This window comes from Oncorhynchus gorbuscha, linkage group LG22, assembly GCF_021184085.1.
Source record: "Oncorhynchus gorbuscha isolate QuinsamMale2020 ecotype Even-year linkage group LG22, OgorEven_v1.0, whole genome shotgun sequence".
Taxonomy (NCBI): Eukaryota; Metazoa; Chordata; class Actinopteri; order Salmoniformes; family Salmonidae; genus Oncorhynchus; species Oncorhynchus gorbuscha.
Genome location: NC_060194.1, coordinates 5,810,168 through 5,829,849, shown reverse-complemented (window position 1 = coordinate 5,829,849; position 19,682 = coordinate 5,810,168). Strand labels below are relative to the sequence as shown.

Here is a 19,682-nt window from a genome sequence, read left to right as displayed (position 1 = left end):
GAGCTATGGGTGCAAGGACTGACCATCCATGACATCAAATTAGCCATGTTTTGAGGCTATAAAGTGTTTGTTTACGTTGTTTACAAACATGGAGTGAAACCAAGCTTATATTTTGGGTTCTGTTGGTGTATGACAGTTGAACTAAGCTTGAGGCATTTAAAAGTTATGTTCTTCAAGACTCTATGGGTACATATCTTTAATTTATAAGCCAAAAAAATCTATGTAGCAACTGATTGCTCCTTTTTTATTTATTTTTTTATTAAGTTTTGAGGTCGGTTTTGAGTACTCTCACTCATGACCATCCCTAGGTGGTAGTGTGATGGTTTGGGGATGCTTTCCTGCCTTAGGATCTGGATGACTTGCCATCATTGACGGATCCCTGGATTCTGCTCTGTATGCAGATCATTCTAATAAGAATGTCTGGTCATCCGTCCGTGTGCTGAAGTCCAGCTGAGTATTGCAACAAGACCATGATCTAGAACACACAAGCAAGTTTGTCAGAATGGCTGAAAATTAACTTTTTTTTGTTCTTTTTTTTTTGAATGGCCTAGTCAAAGTCCAGACCTAAACCCAGTTAGATGTTGAGGCAGGGCTTGAAACAAGCAGTTAATGCTTAAATCCACAAGTGTTGTTGAGTTAGAATTTATTTTATGGCACAGTGGGCCAATGGAATTGTCTGTAGATCTCTGTGACAGGATTGTGTCTGCACAGATCTGATGAAGTGTACAAAGAACAGTTTCCTCCATTCTTAAATGGAAGAAGTATGGAACCACCAAGACTCTTCCTAGAGCTGGCCACCCAGCCAAACTGAGCAATTGGAGGTGAAGGGCCTTGGTCAGGGAGGTTCCTCCGTGGAGTTGGGAGAACCTTTCAGAAGGACAACCAGCTCTGCAGCACTCCACCAATCAGGTCTTTATGGAAGAGTGGCCAGACGGAAACCATTCCTCTGTAAAAGGCACATGACAGCCCGCTTGAAGACTCTCAGACCATGAGAAATGAGATTCTCTGGTCTGAAACCAATAACTTTTTGGCCTGAATGCCAAGCGTCACATCTGGAGGAAACCTGGCACCATCCCTACGGCCAAACATGGGGGCAGCATTGTGCTGGGGGGGGGGGTGTTTTTCAGCTGCAGGGACTGGGAGGCTAGTCAGGATTGAAGGGAAGATGAACGGAGCAAAGTACAGAGATCCTTGATGAAATCCTGCTGTAGAGAACTCAGGACCTCAGACTGGGGAGAAGGTTCACCTTCCAATAGGATGACTCTAGGCGCACAGCCAAGACAACGCAGGAGTAGCTTCGGGACAAGTCTCAATGTCTGAGTGGCCCAGCCAGAGCCCAGACTTAAACCTGATCGAACATCTCTGAAGAGACCTGAAAATAGCAATGCAATGACTCTCCCCATTAAACCTGACAGAGCTTGAGATGATCTGCAGAGAGGAATGAGAGGATCTCTCCAAATACAGGTGTGCCAAACTGATATCATCATACCCAAAAAGACTCAAGGCTGTAAACGATGCCAAAGGTGCTCCAAAGTACTGAGTGAAGATTCTGAGTACCTATGTAAATGTCACATTTTAGTTTATTTCTATAAATTTGCAAGTTTCCAAACCTGTTTTTTGCTTTGTCATTACGGGGTATTGTGTGTAGATTGCAGACTTTAAAAATAATATATATCAATTTCAGAATAAGGCTTTAGCATAACAAAATGTGGAAAAAGTCAAGGGGTCTGAATACTTTCCGAAGGCCGACGCATAAGGTTGAGTAAGTGTCAGGATATATAATAGAACCCTGCTTTGCATCTATGCGCACTACTCTCGAGCTCTTAATGGTTGCTAGGCAGCGTAGTTACAGCCCATTTTTAAACCTAGGATAGTATCTTCAACTTGGCTACTACATGCACTGTGTTCTTGACCACAACTGGATGGATCCATAAAGAATGACTGTGACTAAATATCACTGAATGACAAATATTATGATAAAGTAGGCTAATGCAATTGAAGGCATCGTTGTTGCTAGCTGAAACTTGTTATAATACATTTGACGTAATAGCTTACCCGCGCGTGTGGTCAACTATTTCAGCACCTTTTTTGCGCTTCTTTGAGGCAAGCGTTGTGACTCGTCTAGAAAAATCGATTTTATAACCAAATTGAGACGGGTTAGGCTGTGGAAGTGTTCGATAAGGTGAGGTGCTGCGCATGATCATCTTGTCTCGTTGGCTCATTTGTTAGCACTGATCATAACTTGCAGGCAAAACTGTTCCTATAGTAGGCTTTGGCTGGGCCTACTAAACGCCTGGTGAGTGACGAGAAATGATCCACTACTCCTGACACTCTTGTCTTACTCAGTGTGATTTTTGATTCGCTGAATCTCCAGCTGTATATCTGGTTAATTCTCTATCTGGGCAAGTAAGGGGTGTTTGTGTACATTTGCTCATCTATCACTGATCAGATACGTCTTACCATGCTTTAATGTAGCCTAAATCAAGTGCGGGCCTATTCATTTTGCTCGGGCGTGTATAGCAGGGGTGTCAAATTCATTCCATGGAGGCCTAGTGTCTGCAGGTTTTTGTCTTCCTTTCAGTTAAGCCCTAGACAACAAGGTGTGGGGAGTTCCTTACTAATTAGTGACCTTAATTCATCAAGTACAAGGGAAGAGCAAAGACCTGCAGACACTCTGCCCTCCTTGGAATGCGTTTGACACTCTGCCCTCCTTGGAATGCGTTTGACACTCTGCCCTCCTTGGAATGCGTTTGACACTCTGCCCTCCTTGGAATGCGTTTGACACTCTGCCCTCCTTGGAATGCGTTTGACACTCTGCCCTCCTTGGAATGCGTTTGACACTCTGCCCTCCTTGGAATGCGTTTGACACTCTGCCCTCCTTGGAATGCGTTTGACACTCTGCCCTCCTTGGAATGCGTTTGACACTCTGCCCTCCTTGGAATGCGTTTGACACTCTGCCCTCCTTGGAATGCGTTTGACACTCTGCCCTCCTTGGAATGTGTTTGACACGTCTAGTGTATAAAACTCTCATAAGGTTGTATAGTATGAACACGGGACATGCATGCTTTTGAAAAATAGACATTGCTATTTTCAATCGTTATCATGAAGATGCTCTCAATGTAAGACCCTACGCCTTCTCCCTAACAAAGTGGCGTGAGGGCAAGACAACTGTTTTTAAATTATTATTATTTTTAAATCTCTCATTTGTATGACGGCGGTTCCACACGTTGCCTGAAACGCAAGTTGTGTGGGAAAATGTTTATTTTGTATTTTCTGTTATTTCATATGGCCTACTAGAAAATTATACAGTATGTGTGACTGATCAGGATAGGCTAAATGTGTCTTCTGTTTTTATGATCAAAACAACTATTGAGTTCATGTGCATAGCCATGTACCCTATAAGCTGCACAGACTAAAAATTAATCTCAATATGCCAATCAATTCTTTTGAAAGAAAATACATTTTTATTAGTCTTTTATATTTCTTAGGACCTGCCGAAAACAAATGTAATAACGGATTTTATTGTGATGTATATTCAATGGATTGATTCAAATAGACAGACGTACTGCCACTCCTAAACTTGACCCCATGGGCACGGGAGATCTAAAAGACTTATCCCGGCAAGAAGGTAGTTAAATGGCTTGGGGATAGAAGCTGTTCAAGAGCCTGGTACCGCTTGCCGTGCGGATTAGAGAGAACAGACTGGCTTTTCCGGGCCTTCCTTTCAAACCGTCAAATATTGAGGTCCTGGATTGCAGGGCGCTTGGCCCCAGTGATGTACTGGGCTGTGCGCACCACCCTCTGTAGCGATTTGAGGGTAGTACTGTTTCCATACCAAGCAGCCAATCAAGATGCTCTCAACGGTGCAACTTTTTAAGGAACTGTGGACCTATGCCAGACCTTTTCAACTTCCTGAGGGGGGGACGAGGTGCTGTTGCGCCTTCACGGCTGAGTGGACTTTTTTTTTTTTTTTTTTTTTTAAGTCCTTAATGATTTGGAAACAGAGGAACTTATCGCTCAACCTGCTCCACTGCAGCCTCGTGGACGGGGGCGTACCCCCCCCCTGTTTCCTGTAGTCCACAATTGGCTCCTTGGTCTGATTTTGAGGGAGAAGTTGTTAGCCTACAGGGAGGTCAGTGCCGGGACGTCTCATCAACTACAGGAAGTGTTTGGTTACAGACATTGGAGCTAAAGGTGGCACAACCAGTTGAGTGTAAGGGACAATTTTACTTTTCGCACAAGCATTGGGTGTTGCATGACCTCTTATTAATGTTGATAAATAATTATGTTAATGTTCCCTCTGGTTCCATTTAAAAAAATATATTTAAAAAATGTAAATGTATAAATGGAGAATCAGAAAGGGTGCAAATATTTTTCCATGGAACTGTACAGCTGCATTGTTATATAAACTGTTTTTTTTCTTCTGGGGTTTAAAAAACCTATTTGGACAGCGGACGCTAGTGTCATATCCCACATGATCAGTTTGCCTTACCATCTCTTAAGCGGTGGTGGCCATGGAAAAATCTCTGCTGTTATTGAGAAGATATTCCCCTGCTTAGTTAATGACCAGTCCTGCCAAGAGATCCAGTCAAATCAATTGTCCACTCCACAGAGCAGCCATTAAGGCATTGAATTATTAGTCTCTATGGCCTGCCGTCTGTGTACATTGCTCTATATTATTGTGTAACTGGCAGTTTTTTTGGGGGGGGGGGGGGTGATGTGATGGAAGCTTTTTCTTTTCTTATTTCCCCCCCCTAAACTGACAAGGTAAGCTCATACTGTCAACTATGATTTGTACCCTTAGAAGTGTCAGTGATACAGTAGCCTGGTACCATACTTTTATGTACTGTAGACTCTAGACATGCTTGCATGCTATGGTACTTCCTTTTTTTTGGAGTAGGATCGCTTAAATTAAAACTAGCACTTAAGAACGGATTAAATCCTTGTCTGCTACGCTAACCATCTGAGGGACTGGTATTCTAGAGACCAGTGTTGGGCCACAGCCTAACCAGTGGTTAAGAAACACAACATGTTAAATCCTTGTCCGCTACGCTAACCATCTGAGGGACTAGTATCCTAGAGACCAGTGTTGGGCCACAGCCTAACCAGTGGTTAAGAAACACAACATGTTAAATCCTTGTCTGCTACGCTAACCATCTGAGGAACTAGTATCCTAGAGACGTGTTGGGCCACAGCCTAACCAGTGGTTAAGAAACACAACATGTTAAATCCTTGTCCGCTACGCTAACCATCTGAGGGACTAGTATCCTAGAGACCAGTTTTGGACCACAGCCTAACCAGTGGTTAAGAAACACAACATGTTAAATCCTTGTCCGCTACGCTAACCATCTGAGGGACTAGTATCCTAGAGACCAGTTTTGGACCACAGCCTAACCAGTGGTTAAGAAACACAACATGTTAAATCCTTGTCCGCTACGCTAACCATCTGAGGGACTAGTATCCTAGAGACCAGTTTTGGACCACAGCCTAACCAGTGGTTAAGAAACAAAATGAACTTGTTTCTCATTCTCAATTTTGTTTTTCTTTCTACTAGGGACTGGCAAGCTATGGTCCCTCTTGAGTCAAGCGCTGGCAGCAAGCAGTCTTATTTTTGTATTTTTTTTTTAATTCCTTGGTGGGCTGCTTACTGTAGGTAGACTAGAGCTGACAAAATTAGCAGAACCATCTCGGGGATGTGATCTGCAGCATCCCACAGACCGGAGGTTGAGAAACACTGAACTAGATGGAAGACTTAGGCCTAACACAAAGAGGAGTTGGCTAAAGAACAGACTGCTAGTGATGCTCATCTTAAGGTCTCCATCTTTTCTAACAGATCTTATGGCCAGCTAGGTTGAACGATCTCCATTGTGAATACCCGTAATGATACTGTAAGTTGGCCGGGGAATTGCCAGGGACCTCACAATACGATATTGTCACGATACAGTTGACGTCAGAAGTATACATACTTAGGTTGGCGTCATTAAAACACTTTTTTTTTTAACCACTCCACAAATTTCTTGTTAACAAACTATAGTTTTATCAAGTCTGTTGTGTCACGCACAAAGTAATGTCCTAAGTACGTTTTTCCAACAATTCCTTACAGACCGATTTATTTAAATGATAATTCACTGTATCACAAATCCAGTGGGTCAGAAGTTGACTGCCTTTAAACAGCTTGGCAAATTCCAGAAAATGATGTCATGGCTTTGAAGCTTCTGATAAGCTAATTGACATAATTTGAGTCAATTGGAGGTGTACCTGTGGATGCATTTCAAAGCCTACCTTCAAACTCGGTGCCTCTTTGCTTGACATCATGGGAAAATCAAAAGAAATCTGCTAATACCTCAAAATAATTGTAGACCTCCATGTCTGGTTCATCCTTGGGAGCAATTTCCAAACGCCTGAAGGTACCACGTTCATCTTTACAAACAATAGTACGCAAGTATAAACACCATGGAACCACGCAGCTGTCATACCGCTCAGGAAGGAGACGTGTTCTGTCTCCTAGAGATGCACTTTTTCACCAAAACACATTCAACTCAATCCCAGAACAGAGAAGGTCCTTGTAAAGATGCTGGAGGAAACGGGTACAAAAGTATCTATATCCACAGTAAAACAAGTCCTATATCGTCATACCCTGAAAAGCCTCTCAGCAAAGAAGAAGCCACTGCTCCAAAACTGCCATAAACAAGCCAGACTATGGTTTGCAACTGCACATTGTACTTTTTGGAGAAATGTCCTCTGGTTTGATGAAACAAAAATAGAACTTTGGCCATAATACCACCGTTACGTTTGAAGGAAAAAGGTGGAAGCTTGCAAGCCGTAGAACACCATCCCAACTGTGAAGCGTGGCAGTATCATGTTGTGAGGGTGCTCACAAAATAATGGCATCATGAGTAGGAAAATGATGTGGATATATTGAAGCAACATCTTAAGACATCAGTCAGGAAGTTAAAGCTTGGTTGCAAATGGGTCTTCCAAATGGACCAAGACCCCAAGCTACTTCCAAAGTTGTGGCAAAATGGCTTAAGGACAACAAAGTCAAGGTATTGGGATGGATATCACAAAGCCCTGACCTCAATCCTATAGGAAATTTGTGGGCAGAACTGAAAAAGCATGTGCGAGCAAGAAGGCCTGAACCTGACTCAGTTACGCAAGCTCTGTCAGGAGGAATGAGTGAAAATTCACCCAACTTATTGTGGGAAGCTTGTGGAAGGCTACCCAAAACATTTCACCCAAGTGAAACAATTTTAAAGGCAATACACTCAATTTAGTGTTTGGTAGCATGTAAACTTCTGGCCCACTGGGAATGTGATGAAAGAAATAAGCTTAAATAATTCTCTACTATTTTTCTGACATTTCACATTCTTAAAATGGTGGTGATCCTACCTGCCCTACGACAGGGAATTTTTACTAGGATTAAATGTCAGTAATTGTGAAACTTAGTTTAAATGTATTTGGCTAAGGTGTATGTAAACTTCTGACTTCAACTGTACGATATGTATTGCAAATCTATTTTTCATTTTTTTTCACATGAAGGCATGTCGATATTGCGATTCGATATTCTATACATGTATTGCTCACTGCATGTCTGCAGTAGGGGGACGAGAGCCATGAGCTTTGAACATTCACAGAAATAAAAGTGCTGACAACGGCTTGTCTTACCATTTTTAAAAAGAAGATGGAGAACAAGCTGTAGGATGAAAAAGACTGGAATTTTTTGTTTGTTTTTGTTTTACCCCGTCATAAGGCTAGAATCATACCATCACAAGACCTTTCCCCCCCCCCCCCAAACAACGACCTCCCTCAACTGCCTGAAAATGGGTTGCCTTCTGCCCTTCTCTAACTGAAAAGGGTTTTGTCTGCTGACAACCCATTGTTTGTTTTGTCTCGCCTCACTGACAGTAGAGGCTTGTGTGAACTCCCATGAGGAAAATAGGCCGCTTAACAAGATGCCTTTCCACCAAGAAATAGGCTACTTCCACATACCAGATTTGTATTGGCATGTGGAAATGGGGCATCTGAGCGCTTGGTTACACGGTTGCCACCTCAACTCTGACACCAGAGAAATATCTGCACTTGCTTGGGCTCGGCTGTACAAGCCAGCCGATTTTTGTAGTTTCTCGTTTACCGCCTTGACTCTCTCAGATGTCTAGACCTCCACTGCCTGGCTTGACGTGAATGAGAGCTTTCATGGGCCATCAAAGCTGCAGTTGTCTCCAAGCCAGGAAAATCCCCCCCAGCTACGGTAATCTGGCCTAAAAAGAGCACTTACAATTTAATTGCTTTAACTCATTCACTTACTGTCATTTCTTCACAAACGCTGCAAGATTCTGATGTTTGTATTGGTCTGTGTTTTGTCGTGCATTTGTTTGAAATGGGAGTTCTCTACAGTCATTGAAGCATTTAGTTGATCAGGCTCCTGTATAAATTACTAGTTGTTTTGTAAAGTTGGCACACGGGTCCCTCATACAATATGCTTGACATTTCATGAATGTCTATGCAGGTCTTTTAATAGAAACTGAGCGTATCTCTCATCTTGCGCCTCCTCAACCAATCATACACTTTTTTTATCCACTCCTAGCTGTATATGTAGTACGGGTAAACAAAGAATGCGTGTGCGAGAATTTGTGTCACACTCTTAATTATCCACCAGGGAACACAGGGCAAAGCTAATGTTGGGGGGGGGGGGTTTAACAGCTGCAACCTAGATCGCCTCCTTGTCATACTCCACTGATTTTGCAATCCAGCGCTATTGAAGCAGAACAATACAACCTCTCGGGCCGGCGATAGCCAATCTCAATTACCCCTTTGCCTAGACTTTGGCTCGGGGGGGCTAAACAAGGATGAATAGCCGCGGAGTATGATGGATGTATGAGCTGCCTGGAGAAACACTAATCGCCCCTGTTTTTTAATATATGACAAACTGTCATATTTGCGGATTTCCCGCCGAGTATGACTGATTTGGAAATTCGAATTAAGCGTGAAATTGTAGTAAATAGCCTATTGCGATCTCGGCCGGTGTTTTAGAATGTGTTCAGAATAATAGGTGTCGGTTTAGTGTTTTTAAGACTGTTGCCGCCATAGGTCATTAATTAGCTGGAATTATATGGAGACGAGGGGGAACCAACGGAAATGGGAACTGAATGGAAGCGCACTGTGTGGCCAGAGTGATTATTCTTTTAAGAGCGGGCCTTTTTGTCCAGTAATTAAATTACCTCAGAGTCGACCATTAGCTAAAGTGTCTGGCGCCCTCTGCTCCGATACAGTGGGTTTCTACCCAAAGCTTGTTCAACACCGTGGACTACAACAAGGCTGTAACTCATGCTTTGTTGTTGGTACTGAACACCATGCCCTTTTGGTTTGAGGGCTGTTTTTTAAGTTCAGCTCATTATGCTTTAGTGCTAGGGAGAGCTGATCTTGATTCAGTTGTTAGAGGGTGAGTAGTCTCCAATATTAGGTAGGACATGCCATGGGAATAGGCTCAGGCCTGTGGTAGGTGACTAGATTTAGATTCAGCCCGCGGACCATTTTTATTCAGAGCGGCGGGTGAGCCGAACATAATTTGAAAAATGTGCACACTGCAAATTGATCACAACTAAGCCCAAAAATAAATTGTGTTTGTTGTTTTCAATCATTTCATGCTTTTGATTACATTGTGACACGGTCACATACAGTGCCGTCAGAGAGTGTTTGCACCCCTTGGCTTTTGCCACATTTTTGTTGTTACAGCGTGAATAAAATGAGGTTGCCACTGGCCTACACACAATACCCATAATACCAAAGTGTAATTATGTTTTTACAATTTTTCTCCAATTCTACTGAACAAGAATATAAACGCAACATGTGACGTGTTGGTTTCAAGAGCTGAAATAGAAGATCCCAGAAATGTACCACACGCACAAATCTTATTTCTCTCATTTTGTGCACAAATGTGTTTCCTTCCTAGTTATTGTGCATTTCTCCTTTGCCAAGATAATCCATCCCCCTGACTGGTGTGGCATATCAAGAAGCTGCTAAATGACTTAAATGTAAATGTAAGCTGATTAAACAGCATGAGCATTACACAGGTGCAACTTGTGCTGGGCACAATAAAAAGCTCAGTTGGTAGAGCATGGCGCTTGTAACGCCAGGGTAGTGGGTTCGATCCCCGGGACCACCCATGCGTAGAATGTATGCACACATGACTGTAAGTCGCTTTGGATAAAAGCGTCTGCTAAATGGCATTTATTATTATTATTATTAAAATGTGCGGTTTTGTCACGAAACACAATGCCACAGATGTTTTGAGGGAGCGTGCAGTTGGCATGCTGACTGCAAGAATGTCCACCAGAGTTGTTGCCAGAGAATTTAATGTTAGTTTATTGTAGAGAAATTGTCTCCAATGCCGTTTTTTAGAGAATTTGGCAGTACATCCAACCGGCTTCACAACCGCAGACCACGTGTAACCATGCCAACCCAGGACCTCCACATACGGCTTCTTCACCTGCGGGATCATGAGACCAGCCACCCGGACAGCTGATGAAACTGAAAAGTGTTTGTCTGTAATAAAGCCCTTTTTGTTTGGAAAAACTCATTCTGATTGGCTGGGCCTGGCTCTCCAATGGGTGGGCTTATGCCCAGTCATGTAAAACCCATAGATTAGGGCCTAATGACTTTATTTCAATTGACTGATTTCCTTTTTAAATGAACTCAGTAAAATCTTTGAAATGGCTTTGAAATGCTTTTGTTTTTGTACAGTATAATTACAAATGAACACTGTAGTATCTTCAGTCAAATATTCAACCCCTTGGTTATGGTAAGGCCAAATAAGTTTGGGAGTAAAAATGTGTCATAAGTTGCATGGACTCACTCAAAATGCAATAATAGTGATTTTTGTTATTCAATTTTTTGTTGTTAAAAAAAAAAAAATCTCTGTATCCCACACATACATATCCCTCAGTTGAGCAGCACATTTCAAACAGATTCAACCACAAAGAACAGGGAGTTTTTCCAATGCCTCCCCTCGCCCATACCCGGGCGCGAACCAGGGACCCTCTGCACACATAGACAACAGTCACCCTCCAAGCATCGTTACCCATCGCTCCACAAAAGCCGCGGCCCTTGCAGAGCAAGGGGAACTACTACTTCAAGGTCTCAGAGCTAGTGACGTAACCGATTGAAACGCTATTTAGCGCGCACCGCTAACTAAGCTAGCCGTTTCACATCCGTTACACACCTATTGGTAAAAAATGTGACATTGACTATCCCTTTGAGCATGGAGTTAATAATTACACTTTGGATGGTGTATCAATACTCCCAGTCACTACAAAGATATATGAAGGATGACTAACTTCACTGCCAGAGAGGAAGGATACCACTCCGGGATTTCACCACGAGGCCAATGGTGACTTTACAACCGTTACAGAAAACTGAGGATGTATCAACCACATTGTAGTTACTCCATAAAACGAACACCGTTGAGAGAGCAAAAAGAAGGCAGCCTGTACAGAATTTTAAAAAATACCCAAACATTCATCCTGTTTGCAATAAGGCACTAAAGTAAAACTGTAAGAAATTAGCTTCATGACCTGAATACAAATCATTATGTTTGGAGCAAATCCAACACATCACTGAGTACTACTCTTTTGTATTTTCAAGCGTGGTGGTGGCTGCGTCATGTTATGGGTATGCTTGTCATCGGCAAGGACTTGGGAGTTTTTCAAGATACAAAAATAAACAGAATGTAGCTAAGCACAGGCAAAATCCTAGAGAGAAACCGGGTTAAGTCTGCTTTCCAACAGACACTGGGAGATGAATTCAGCAGGACAATAACCTAAAACACAAGGCCAAATATGCACTGGAGTTGCTTACCAAGACAACATTGAATGTTCCTCAGTCGCCTAGTTACATTTTTGACTTAAATGGTCTTGAAAATATATGTTAAGGCTTGAAAATGGCTGTCTAGCAAGGATCAACAACCAACTTCACAGCACTTAAATTGACAAATTATAATGTGCAAATATTGTACATTCCAGGTGTGCAAAGCTCTTCGAGACTTACCCAGAAAGACAGCTGTAATTGCTACCAAAGGTGATTCTAACATTAATTGACTGGTGGGAATACTTATATTTCTGCATTTTCAATAAAATTGCAAAAATGTCTAAACCATGTTTTCACGTTGTCATTATGGAGTAATTGTGTATAGGTGGGTGAGAAAATCAAATACATTTTGAATTTAGGCTGTAACACACTGTGGAATAAATCAAGGGATATGAATCGTTTCTGAAGGCACTGTCATTTTATTTTTCTGAGGGGGTTTTATTCCTGTGCGTTTACCCCCCCCCCCCAAAAAAAAATTATAAAATAAATTGACAACTTTAGAGGTCTCAAAAATGTCACTCTGGATGGTTTTGGCCCACGGGCTGCTTTTTGTTGACCCCTGTTCTAGGCCTAGAGATCTGGGTTCAAATCCGAGTGAGAGTGCTGATCTAGGATCAGCTAACCAACTGTCCATATAATCACACAAATTTTGATCCACGAGGCTAAACTGATCTTAGATCAGCACTCCTATTGTGGATACAGGCCCTGATTTATGAAATTTTAACGGTCCGATAACAGCTCTTTTATGGCTATGTGCTTTAGGTGGGTGGGGTGTGTGTGTCACTTAGCTATTTTGGGTGTTACTCGTGACCATATTCATCGACGGTCATGATGACAGAAGACCATAGACAGCCACCTGTCACAGCCCAGTATGGTGGCTAGCACCAGTTGTTAGCGCGGTTGGTTAGCGCTAGCTTTGATCAGTGGGATATAAGCAGATGTCTGGGAGGGGAGGGGGGGGGGGGGGTGTGTATGTGGGAATGGCAGGGGGGGGGAGCAGAGTGATCACAGATTACATCTTAATTTCCCCTCTACCAGGTGCCAGCGTGTCTACATGGATAGGGTTGACCTGGGCTCGACTTGGCTCTGCGTTCCCACGAGTATTAGGTGCTGGAGTGTTTTTGTGTTCCAGCACTGATCTGAGCCATTGTCACCACCAGCCAATCTGAGACTGATTTCACACAAGCCTATTTTGTTTTAGTCACACAATTGTTTTTATAGTAGGTGCTGAAGTCTCTTTTTAAAGGGGTAGTTTACCTAAATAGAAAGTGTGCTATGGACCCTTAGAGTAAAAAAATTATATATTTTGCTACTGGTCATTTCCTTGTGAAATTACCCTTGGGCACCAATGTGACGTTGTATAGGATCATATACAATTGGGTGTTAAATGAAATCGAAGAGTCTACATTTTTCAGGAATTAAGGTGCATATACATGTCCTACAAATTAGGAAATAAGGAAAGGCTTTGATTTATTTTCAAAGAAAACATCTACCAGAAAGTCCTAAACTGTATTAGAAATACATCCATAGACAATGTTGAAGTGAAGACCCCTGCCCCGTCTTTTAGATATTTTCTCATTTCATTCCCTCATTAGGGAGGATAATGCAAGGTAGACCCTATCTATTAGTTAGTGTTTTAACTGATATTCATTTTGAATGAAGTGATTAACACTTGAAATTCTATTACCAAATTGGTAACAGAATTTCAGTAAAATCTGTAACGGAATTTCTGCAATTAAATATGGATACAATGGGGAAATCGTAGTCACAAACCACAGTTGGGTCACCTGCTACGGTCTTCCCTTCCACTGGCATACTGTAATAATAATAATAATAATATATGCCATTTAGCAGACGCTTTTATCCAAAGCGACTTACAGTCATGTGTGCATACATTCTACGTATGGGTGGTCCCGGGGATCGAACCCACTACCCTGGCGTTACGCTCAGCTCATGGCTGTTTTCCTTCTGTTGTCTGGTGGTCTCCTCACCCACTGAGCACAAGACTTCTGTGGACGTTGACATTTTTATCATTCTACCCTGGCCTTGATTTCAACGTCCAGACGTCTGGACCGGTCTTCATTTGGCCTAAACGTAGACGTCAATGATTGGTTCAGATTTGGGCCGGACCAAATCTGAACCAATCATAGGCTTCTATGTTGCACACGTTTGGACAGCACAGTAGAGTAAAGAAAGGTAGAGTATAGTTGAATAGAGTAAAGTACACAGAGCACACTAGAGTTGAGTACACTATACTGCCCTACCAAGCAGAAAGGGAGTAACTGCTCATAGCGTGGAACTGAGAAAAATGGCTTTTTATAAACCCCTTCAACTCATCCAGAACGCCGCAGCCCGTCTGGTGTTCAACCTTCCCAAGTTCTCTCACGTCACCCCGCTCCTCCGTTCTCTCCACTGGCTTCCAGTTGAAGCTCGCATCCGCTACAAGACCATGGTGCTTGCCTACGGAGCTGTGAGGGGAACGGCACCTCAGTACCTCCAGGCTCTGATCAGGCCCTACACCCAAACAAGGGCACTGCGTTCATCCACCTCTGGCCTGCTCGCCTCCCTACCACTGAGGAAGTACAGCTCCCGCTCAGCCCAGTCAAAACTGCTCGCTGCTCTGGCCCCCCAATGGTGGAACAAACTCCCTCACGACGCCAGGACAGCGGAGTCAATCACCACCTTCCGGAGACACCTGAAACCCCACCTCTTTAAGGAATACCTAGGATAGGATAAGTAATCCCTCTCACCCCCCTTTAAGATTTAGATGCACTATTGTAAAGTGACTGTTCCACTGGATGTCATAAGGTGAATGCACCAATTTGTAAGTCGCTCTGGATAAAAGCGTCTGCTAAATGACTTAAATGTAAATGTAAATGTACCTTGGTTTCACAGTAGCTTTATGCAGTTACTGCTAACATTCCAAAACACAATACAATAGAGGCAGTATATTTGTCCACATGATTAAGCATGTATTTAATGTAGAAAAAAGGACTCGTTCATTTTCGACCAAATGAGCAGTTACTGCCTTTTTTGCCTGGCCCGGGCAGTATAATGTACTGAATTATACTCTGACTGTACTGTACAGTTTTGTGCTATATTGTACTCTACCGAGCTCTACTTTGATGTTCAAACTTGTGAAACATAGACGTACGTCTAGGATTGGGTAGCAAGGAGCCGTTAGAGCGTTGGGCCAGTAACTGAAAGGTTCAGATTTGATCCGATGCGGACCAACCGAATTTGGCCTTGTTTGTTGATGGAGCTCATTTTAAAATAGATAGTGTGTGTAATAGGAGGATTTTGCATATTTATACTTTATTTTATTATTATTTATTTTTTTTGTAGCAAATTGAGGACACATCACCCTGAAGATAATGACATTCATATCCAGAATTATGCATTTCTGTGTAGTACAGATCAGGGCCCGAAGATGAAATTCAATTAAAACAATTATTCTACCGCGTGTGAATTCACTTCACTTACTGTGGTTCAATAACCAATATATCTATTTTTTTTTAACTCAAGGTGTCTCGTCATACCCGACACAACATTCTTTCTGCAGACATCTGTGAATCTTTCATTTTGAGCATACATTTTTTTAAGTGAAAAAAATAGTCTATAATATAGTGGACTAACCCTTTAACTCCTCTTCTTCTGGGCAGAGCGGGCCATCGCCAGGCACGAGGTGCACGAGATCGAGGAGAGGCACACACAGGAAGGCCTGCGGGAGCGGGAGGCCCCCTCGGCGGCCGGCAGTGAGGACGTGGTGGTCATCTACAACCGCGTGCCCAAGACGGCCAGCACCTCCTTCACCAACATCGCCTACGACCTGTGTGGCAAGAACCGTTACCACGTGCTGCACATCAACACCACCAAGAACAACCCGGTCATGTCCATGCAGGACCAGGTGAGCGAGTGAGGCCAGAAGGGTCAAGGGATTAACGTCCCTCTATATGTAGCTGATTGGAGGAAAATATTACATACAGTGGATCCTGTTGGAGGGAGAGCTCAGAGGATTAGCTCTTTGTAGTGGCTGGAATGAATATAAAGGCTCCACACACATGGTTTCTTCCATGATCCATTCCAACCGTTGCAATGAGGCCATACGCCGATTTCTTTTTTTTAAAGTGACACCAGCTGCCACTCGTCGCCCACTGTTTACGTGCTGCCAGAATTTGAATGTAGCAATGTTTTGACCTCTGTGGAAGAGTGAGAGAGAGATATAGAGTGACTCTGTAGCTCTCTCACTCTTCCAGAGGTCAAAACATTGCTACATAATTCTGACAGCATGTAAACAGTGGGCGACGAGTGGCAGCTGGGGTCACTTTAAAAATCGGCGAGAGTGAATGCGAGGGGAGAGTGGAAGCGAGGGAGGGAAAGATTGGGGAGGGGATAGGCACATGTCATGTATTAATTGCCGTTGTCCACCTGCTCAGGTGCGGTTTGTGAAGAACGTGACAGAGTGGGGGGAGATGAAGCCGGCGTTCTACCACGGCCACGTCTCCTTCCTGGACTTTACAAAGTGAGAACCCCTCACTACAGCACACACATCCTACCAGATAGACTTTTGCTGCGGTCTCCCCCTTGTGGCCTTATAGAATACCACATCACTATTGCGCAACATTCAGACCGTCACAGATTAGAGTTGCGTTCTGTCGAAGGGATGCGGCTCTAAATCATATGAAAAGGGCTGTCGTAATGGCAAGTTGAAGGCAACACTGTCCTATAGAACAGGCCCGCGATATTAAGACATTGTCTGTTTATAGGTCATCTTAGACAATATATGTGTAATAGTCGGGTGGGACGTCACAATACAGTTGTATTCTAACACGAGCTGTTTTGTTCTGTTCCGTTTTCTGTTCTGTTTTGACGCAGGTTTGGAGTAAAGAAGAAGCCCGTCTACATCAATGTGATCCGCGACCCCATCGAGCGCCTGGTGTCCTACTACTACTTCCTGCGTTTTGGGGATGACTACCGGCCCGGCCTGCGGCGCCGGAAACAGGGGGATAAGAAGGTCAGTCCCACAGTACATCTTTGCGTGCGCGGGAGAACAGCGAAGGGTCTACTGCCATTGTGTTTTTCCCCCTCTGCCTACTGCTCGATGCACCTCCCCTCCACTTCGTTCACAAAACAAAAACGATAACGAAGGGACAGTAGGACTGTTTCTGCCTAGAATTATTGTATTTATTAGCAGTAATATATATACAATGTATTTGAACCGTAAAACACGCTTCCATAGGTAATGCTACATTACATTTTTCGTTGATGTGATTCAGACCTTTGATGAGTGCGTGTCGGCGGGTGGGTCCGACTGCGCCCCGGAAAAGCTGTGGCTGCAGATCCCCTTTTTCTGTGGTCACTACTCCGAATGCTGGTATGTACCCCTCCTTAAGTGGCATCCATACCCTGCATTCTCAACCCATAACACATTTCTTAATGGGCTGGGATATGGACAGTTGAACCCCTTTAACATCCATTTAAACTTACCTCCATTATACCTGCCAGGGTGGCCTAGTGGTTAGAGCGTTGGACTATTAACCTGGAAGGTTGCGAGTTCAAACCCCCGAGCTGACAAGGTACAAATCTGTCGTTCCGCCCCTGAACAGGCAGTTAACCCACTGTTCCTAGGCCGTCATTGAAAATAAGAATTTGTTCTTAACTGACTTGCCTAGTTAAATAAAGGTCAAATAAATTAATACATGCTTTTCCTCTCTTGTGATCTGTATCATTTACCCCCCTCTCTTTCTGCCCCATGTCGAGAATGCGAGGCCCATTTGCTTGATTGTAAACGCAGTTTATTGATGTTTTGTATTCGTTTTCCCATACTTGTGCTGTGTACTGCAGCTCGGAGCTGCCAATGTGTCCAACGTGAAATCATCCTATACGTAAATGTGAACATCTCGGGTACAGCCGGGGTTAAAACGGGCCGTCTAAATACATTTTATAGACCGTCGCTCCATTTCCCCCCCCATAGGAACGTGGGCAGCCACTGGGCCTTGGAGCAGGCCAAGTATAACCTGGTCAATGAGTACCTGCTGGTGGGGGTGACTGAGGAGCTGGAGGACTTTGTGATGATGCTTGAGGCGGCGCTGCCGCGCTTCTTCAGGGGCGCCACTGAGCTCTACAAAACGGGTACGCTACCAATGCCTACTTCCTACTGAGAGGACGTTTTAGAATAGGACTTTATTCAGGACTATTTATCACAAAGGTGAAATTGATTTAAGTCTTTTTCCAGCTTTTTAAATGTATTTTAGTGTCAGTAGAATGACGACATACTTGCTTTGGAATGTGTTGTACAGTTTTTGTCACAGGAGAGGTGATTTTAAGTGTGTAAACAAAACTCCATTTTCACTTGTCGCTGCTCTGTGAGAGACCAATTCTCACTTTTTTTCACAGCTCTAACAGCTCATTATATTGGACAATTTCTACATACCATCTTTAACTAAAAAACTATACGTCCCTTACCCAACAGGGAAGAAATCCCACCTGAGGAAGACGAGTGAAAAGAAGCCGCCCACCAAGGAATCCAGCGCCAAGCTGCAGCAGTCTGCCATCTGGAAGATGGAAAATGAGTTCTACGAGTTTGCCCTGGAGCAGTTCCAGTTTGTCCGGGCTCACGCCGTCCGAGAGAAGGACGGAGAACTCTACCTGCTGGCTCAGAACTTCTTCTACGAGAAGATCTACCCCAAAAACTAACTAGCGCACATGAAAGATGGACCATTCCTCTAGGCTTCATGCCGTAGTCACACACACTGGGGAGAGGACAGAGGAGAGGAGGAAAACCGAAGATCATCAGTGGATCTGTGGAACTGTCTGTGTTAGACGTTGTTAGCAGTTTCTGAATGTCGCCCGCTTCACTGACTCCTCCGCCTCCATAGTAGACGACAGAACCAGGAAGCTGCCTCTTCCTGGTGCGAGAGTGCCAATAGGTCATGTTCCCACCAGCATCTAAGTTCCAGGACTACCTTTCTCCTTCCAGGTGAAAGTTCACGGGAGTGATTTGCTTGACAGACACACGGCAGGAGATGAGTCTACTTGGCAGCTGGCCATGTCCTTTTACTTCTGGTCACATGATTTGTATTTTCCTTCCAGAGGGCAGGTTTGTATTGGCTTGTTCTGTTTGTTTTGATTTTATTTGTATTTTCATTCTACTTTACTGTCATCGTCTATGGGAACATTGTCGCCCCACTTTTTATGTGTTGTAACCGTCTAAAATTAAAAGTCGACTACAATGTTATCTATATGAATTGAAGACTTTTTTTTACAAGATCTAAAGTATGTGGCCTCCATAGACTTGGGTGACTGATACACCCTGTTCACGACTGTGGTACTACTATTCAGTGTTTTATACTGTACTTATTTACTTGTTTTCAGACTCTTTGACCCAGTTGGATTATTGCTAGGTGGAATGTGAAGTGTTTACACATGATGTAATTAAACTATGGAAGAAGACAAGTCAGCTGCTGTACATATTACTCATTTCAATACATCTAACTCAAACGGTTATTTTATTTTAAGAGGACTTCAGATTTGGTTAATGAGCGAGCCATTTGTACATTTTTTCTCTCAGCTTTTGTTATTTTCTCTAGATTGGCAAGAGACCATTTCATTTGAGTGCTTTTATTGTCAATGTCATATGTTTGCTATCATTGGGCCACTATTGAACCCAAAGTGCCCCCAAATCCATTGTTTTGCTGCTGTAACTCATTGACTTGTTGCATTTCTCCAAACCAAGGGTGACGTTGAACATTTTTTAGTCATGACAGATTATTTTTTTAATCCCAGATTATTTTCATTTCTTTATATTCCCTTCAAGATCA

The 19,682-nt window shown here is 43.2% G+C and overlaps 1 protein-coding gene across 1 annotated transcript in view; it reads left to right on the top strand.

Moving 5' to 3' along the window:
* Positions 1-19,321, top strand: part of LOC124010133 (heparan sulfate 2-O-sulfotransferase 1-like) — a 29,691-nt gene extending 10,370 nt beyond the window's left edge. Inside the window, exons 2-7 of the mRNA XM_046322498.1 lie at positions 15,525-15,769; positions 16,299-16,384; positions 16,738-16,876; positions 17,139-17,236; positions 17,837-17,994; positions 18,335-19,321. Coding sequence (XP_046178454.1) covers positions 15,525-15,769; positions 16,299-16,384; positions 16,738-16,876; positions 17,139-17,236; positions 17,837-17,994; positions 18,335-18,558 — 950 coding nt within the window. The 3' untranslated portion in view covers positions 18,559-19,321. The remainder of the gene's footprint in view (positions 1-15,524; positions 15,770-16,298; positions 16,385-16,737; positions 16,877-17,138; positions 17,237-17,836; positions 17,995-18,334) is intronic.
* The last annotated feature ends 361 nt before the right edge of the window (positions 19,322-19,682 follow it).